Source organism: Pelodiscus sinensis, chromosome 19, assembly GCF_049634645.1.
Source record: "Pelodiscus sinensis isolate JC-2024 chromosome 19, ASM4963464v1, whole genome shotgun sequence".
NCBI classification, from domain to species: Eukaryota; Metazoa; Chordata; order Testudines; family Trionychidae; genus Pelodiscus; species Pelodiscus sinensis.
The window spans coordinates 11,022,908-11,028,907 of NC_134729.1; the positions used below are offsets into that span (position 1 = coordinate 11,022,908).

Below are 6,000 nucleotides of genomic sequence, written 5' to 3' on the forward strand. Positions count from 1 at the left end.
CTGGGGAACCGTGGAGGGCCACAGTTGACCATAGCCTGAGTGCCATGTGGATTGGGCACCTTTGGTGCAACCAGTGGAGTCCCTGGTGCAGCGCCAGGCCTGGAATGAACAGGTGTGTGCAGGGATTCCAGCAGGGCCAGGTGGGTAAAAGAGGAGAACTCACCCTGGCAACTGTTCTCACTCATGTGCGTGAAAATGGCTTTCCCAGAGCTCGAGTTGAAACCATCGTTGCAGGCGCAGTGGAAACTCCCAGGCTTGTTGGTGCAGGTGGCGTTGGGGCCGCAGTTCACTCCAGTGGGCCCCTGACACTCGTCAATATCTGCAACAGGAGGGAAACTCTGCATAACCCTGGTACTGGGTTGTATCTGTGGACAGTACACAAGGCCCCATCCCAGGCGCAGGGAGAAATTAGCAGCAGGAGGCTGCGTGTAGAGGCCAGTTATGATCCTCTCACTTCTACGAGGTGCCTCTTTGCAAACTTCGCTGTTTATTCCCTATCCAAAGACCAAGGCAGGGGAGACTCTGGCTACTCTGCGGCAGGGGGTGTGGTTTAGGGTCACATTGAGCATGAGTCCAGCGAGTGCATCGAGGGCTTTTATTGCAACTGGCAGCACCCCTGGTGCAGCACCAGGCCAGGTGGCTTGAGGAGGGGGTTTCAGCAGGGCAGGGTTGGTCCAGGGGAGAACTCACCTGAGCAGCTGTTCTCTCTCACGTGTGTGAATCTGGCTTTCCCAGAGCTCGACTTGAAACCATCGTTGCAGGTGCAGAAGAAACTCCCAGGCTCATTGGTGCAGGTGGCGTTGGGGCCACAGTTCATGCCAGAGGGCCCCTGACACTCGTCAATATCTGCAATATAAGGGAAGCTCTGCACAGCCCGGGCAGGGAGATATTCCCCGTTCGTCCCCCTGCGCTGATCTAGCACCGGGAGACCCTGGATCTAGGTGACTGGTGCCTGGAGCATTCGGCAGTCACAGGACAGATTTACAGAGACACCGAGGCCCTGCTGGGCAGCATCATGGCCTCTGACAGACACTCCTCCTAAGCAGGGGCCTCCCCAGCCAGCCGGGAGCTAGTGTAAAGGTCCAGCCCCCACCCCATGGCAGGGATGGATTGGGGCATAGCCACACCCACTGTGCTGTGGTTATTCTCTGCTACGGGGAGCCGTAGTGTAGTAGCAGCAGAAGGTTGCATGCTGGGGCCAGCGAGTGTCTCTTGCTCTGCCCCCAGCTGACTCCCTAGAAATCTAGGGATTTAATCCCAACCTGCAGACAGAGGCAGGGAGATTCTGGCCCCCTCAACACACTGGGGAACCGTCGAGGGCCACAGCTGACCATAGCCTGAGTGCCATGTGGATTGGGCACCTTTGGTGCAACCAGTGGAGTCCCTGGTGCAGCACCAGGCCTGGAATGAATTGGTGTGTGCAGCGATCCCAGCAGGGCCAGGTGGGTAAAAGAGGAGAACTCACCCTGGCAACTGTTCTCACTCGTGTGCGTGAAAGTGGCTTTCCCAGAGCTCGACGTGAAACCATCGTTGCAGGCGCAGTGGAAACTCCCAGGCTTGTTGGTGCAGGTGGCGTTGGGGCCGCAGTTCACTCCAGTGGGCCCCTGACACTCGTCAATATCTGCAACAGGAGGGAAGCTTTGCACAGCCCTGGCACTGGGTTGTGTCTGTGAACTGTACCCAAGGCCCCTCCCCAGGCTCAGGGAGAAATTAGCAGCAGGAGGCTCCATGTAGAGACCAGTCATGATCCTCTCACTTCTACGAGGTGCCTCTTTGCAAACTTCGCTGTTTATTCCCTATCCAAAGACCGAGACAGGGGAGACTCTGGCTACTCTGAGGCAGGGGGTGTGGATCAGGGTCACATTGAGCATGAGTCCAGCGAGTGCATCAAGGGCTTTTATTGCAACTGCCAGCACCCCTGGTGCAGCACCAGGCCAAGGTGCCTTGAGGCTCCCTACTTATCCTACTCTAGGGGGTTTCAGCAGGGCAGGGTTGGTCTAGGGGAGAACTCACCCGAGCAGCTGTTCTCTCTCACGTGTGTGAATCTGGCTTTCCCAGAGCTCGACTTGAAACCATCGTTGCAGGCGCAGTGGAAACTCCCAGGCTCGTTGGTGCAGTGGGCGTTTGGGCCACAGTTCACTCCAGAGGGCCCCCGACACTCGTCAATATCTACAATACACGGGATACTATGCACCGCCCTGGCAGGAAGACGTTCCCCGTTCCCTTCCCCCCCCAGCACTGACCCAGCAGCGGGAGCTCCAGTACCAAGGTGGACGGTCATTTGGCCACTTCCGGGGGCAGGGTGAAGCCTGGATAGGTAGGGAGCCGCAGAGGTGCTCCCTGAGGTAAGTCCGCACCACAGTTCTGGACCGAAAGCCACTGCCGCAAGTGTATCCCTAACACCAGATCCCCCTCCTGCATCCCTATCCTCTCATCCCAACCCCACACCAGAGCCAGCACCGCAACTCAGTCCTTCAACCCGCAGCTCGATCCCACGATCCAAATACTTCCACCTGACTTTTCTGCCCATAGCCCCACCCCCATTCTCCTCAAGCCTCTTATCCTCGGCCCCAACCAGAGCCCTCAGCCATTCTCCACGCCACACTGCATTTCCCCCAAGCATTCCCGTGCACCCTCTACCCCTCATCTGGCCCCACCCTAAGCCTGCACCCCACTTATTGCCCGACCCCCTCCCAAATTCCAAGTGCCTGCTCCAGCCCGTAAAAGGAAGTAAGGGCAGCGGGACTGAGCCCCCAAGAGACAGCCAATGTAGTTACGGGGGTGGGACCTCGTGGAACGGAAGGGCCGGAGCGTTCAATGTTGCACTGCGAGAAAGGTGGCGACACGAGTAGGGGCGTGGCTGGGGTGTCTGACGAGGAGCCTGTTCTCTGCTCCCAGGGACCATGGGGCACATCGCACGCTGGGCTGTGTCTCTGCACCGTACACAAGGCCCCTTCCCAGGTTCAGCGGGGCACTAGCAGCAGGAGACTGCGTGTTGAGGCGCCACCAGTGAGGGCGCGTCTATGGTGGAGCTTTGGAGGGGAATAACTGACATTCTACCAAAATAACAGAGTCCCCATCTACACGACAAGATGTTATTTCGACACAATGTCCAAATACTGTCAAACTAGAGGACTGCTTTCCCCAGCCCCGGTAACTCCCATCTCACGAGGAGTAAGGGAAGTCGGGGGCAGAGTGCTGCAACTCGAACTTCCTGCAGCTTGGGCATCGCCAAAATAGGCAATTGACATAGTTCAAGTTGTGCAGCTTATTTCGGTTTTAGCCCTGCTGTGTAAATGTGCCCTTAGGGTCTCTTCCCCTCTCCGGGCTGGCATCCTGTAAATGTAGCAATGTATTCCCAATCCAAAGGCCGAGGCGGGGAGATCCTAGACACCCCACAGCGGGGAAACGGTCTAGGGTCACAACTGATCAAGAGACCAGCGAGCGCGTCGAGGGTGTTTATTGCAGATGGCAGCAGCCCCTGGTGCAGCACCCGGCCTGGTTGGCTTGAGAAGGGGTTCTCAGCAGGGCTGGGTGGGTGACAGGGGAGAACTCACCCCCGCAGCTGTTTTCTCTCATGTCTGTGAATCTGGCTTTCTCAGAGCTCGACTTGAAACCATCGTTGCAGGTGCAGTAGAAACTCCCAGGTACGTTGGTGCAGTGGGAGTTGGGGCCGCAGATCACTCCAGAGGGCCCCCGACACTCGTCAATATCTGCAATATAAGGGAAGCTCCGTACAGCCCCGGCAGGGAGACATTCCCCGTTCGCCCCCCTGCGCTGACCTGGCACCGGGAGACCCAGGATCTAGGTGACTGGTGCCTGGAGCATTCGGCAGTCACAGGCCGGATTCACAGCGACACTGAGGCCCTGCTGGGCCATTCTGGCAGCATCATGGCCTCTGACAGCCACTCCTCCTGTGCAGAGGCTTCCCCATCCTGCTGGAAGCTAGTGTAATGGTCCAGCTCCCACCCCATTGCAGGGGTGGATTGGGGCATAGACACACCCTCTGTGCTGTGGTTATTCTGTGCTCCAGGGAGCCGTAGTGTAGTAGCAGCAGAAGGTTGCATGCTGGGGCCAGCGAGTGTCCCCTGCTGTGCCCCCAGCTGACTCCCTAGAAAACTAGGGATTTAATCCCAACCTGCAGACAGAGGCAGGGGAGATTCTGGCCCCCTCAACACACTGGGGAACCGTAGAGGGCCACAGTTGATCATAGCCTGATTGCCATGTGGAGATATTCCCTGTTCGTCTCCCTGCGCTGATCTAGCACCGGGAGACCCTGGATCTAGGTGACTGGTGCCCGGAGCATTCGGCAGTCACAGGACGGATTTACAGAGACACCGAGGCCCTGCTGGGCCATTCTGGCAGCATCATGGCCTCTGACAGACACTCCTCCTAAGCAGGGGCCTCCCCAGCCAGCCGGGAGCTAGTGTAAAGGTCCAGACAGGGGTGGATAGGGGCATAGCCACACCCATTGTGCTGTGGTTATTCTCTGCTCCGGGGAGCCGTAGTGTAGTAGCAGCAGAAGGTTCCATGCTGGGGCCAGCGAGTGTCTCTTGCTCTGCCCCCAGCTGACTCCCTAGAAATCTAGGGATTTAGTCCAAACCTGAAGACATAGGCAGGGGAGATTTTGGCCTCCTCAACACACTGGGGAACCGTGGAGGACCACAGTTGACCATAGACTGAGGTCACGTCTAAACTACATGGCTCCATTGATGGAGCCATGTAGATCTGTTTGTTCGGCAAAGGCAAACGAAGCCATAATTTAAATAATCACAGCTCCATTTATATTTAAATGGCTGCCACGTTCTGCCGATCAGCTGTTTGTCGGCAGATCGGGGCAGTATGGACGCTCCCGTGCCAACATGAAAGCCCTTTATCGACCTCCCCGATAAACCTCATCCTACGAGGTGTAACGGGGAGTTTGATAAAGGGCTTTCACTTCGGCGTGGGAGTGTCCAGACTAGCGTGCTGAGCGGACAAACAGCTGATCAGCTGTTTATCAGCTCAGCGCAGCAGCCATTTAAATTTAAATGAAGCCGCGATTATTTAAATCGTGGCTTCATTTCCCTTTGCCGATCAGCCTAATCTACATGGCTCCATCGATGGAGCCATGTACTATAGACACACCCTGAGTGCCATGTGGATTAGGCACTTTTGGTGCAACCAGTGGAGTCTTTGGTGCAGCACCAGGCCTGGAATGAACAGGTGTGTGCAGGGATCCCAGCAGGGCCAGGTGGGTAAAAGAGGAGAACTCACCCTGGCAACTGTTCTCACTCATGTGTGTGAAAGTGGCTTTCCCAGAGCTCGACGTAAAACCATTGTTGCAGGCGCAGTGGAAACTCCCAGGCTCATTGGTGCAGGTGGCGTTGGGGCCGCAGTTCACGCCAGAGGGCCCTCGACACTCGTCAATATCTGCAATATAAGGGAAGCTTTGCACAGCCCCGGCAGGGAGACATTCCCCTTTCTCCCCCCTGCGCTGACCTAGCACCGGGAGACCCAGGATCTAGGTGACTGGTGCCCGGAGCATTCAGCAGTCACAGGCCGGATTCACAGCCACACTGAGGCCCTGCTGGGCCATTCTGGCAGCATCATGGCCTCTGACAGCCACTCCTCCTGTGCAGGGGCTTCCCCAGCCAGCCGGGAGCTAGTGTAATGGTCCAGCCCCCATGCCATTGCAGGGGTGGATTGGGGTATAGCTACACCCACTGTGCTCTGGTTATTCTGTGCTCCAGGGAGCCGTAGTGTAGTAGCAGCAGAAGGTTGCATGCTGGGGCCAGCGAGTGTCCCCTGCTGTGCCCCCAGCTGACTCCCTAGAAATCTAGGGATTTAATCCCAACCTGCAGACAGAAGCAGAGGAGATTCTGGCCCCCTCAACACACTGGGGAAAAGTAGAGGACCACAGTTGACCATAGCCTGATTGCCATGTGGATTGGGCACCTTTGGTGCAACCAGTGGAGTCTTTGGTGCAGCACCAGGCCTGGAATGAACAGGTGTGTGCAG

General features: G+C 57.1%; 1 protein-coding gene across 1 annotated transcript in view; it reads right to left on the reverse strand.

Annotated features, from left to right (window-relative positions):
- Positions 1 to 5,278, reverse strand: part of LOC102449738 (adhesion G protein-coupled receptor E3-like) — a 49,176-nt gene extending 43,898 nt beyond the window's left edge. The window contains exons 1-6 of the mRNA XM_075903389.1: positions 5,257 to 5,278; positions 3,558 to 3,713; positions 2,014 to 2,169; positions 1,466 to 1,621; positions 691 to 846; positions 164 to 319 (exon numbers count right to left, since the gene is read on the reverse strand). Of these exons, the coding sequence (XP_075759504.1) occupies positions 164 to 319; positions 691 to 846; positions 1,466 to 1,621; positions 2,014 to 2,169; positions 3,558 to 3,713; positions 5,257 to 5,278 (802 nt within the window). The remainder of the gene's footprint in view (positions 1 to 163; positions 320 to 690; positions 847 to 1,465; positions 1,622 to 2,013; positions 2,170 to 3,557; positions 3,714 to 5,256) is intronic.
- Positions 5,279 to 6,000: the final 722 nt, after the last annotated feature.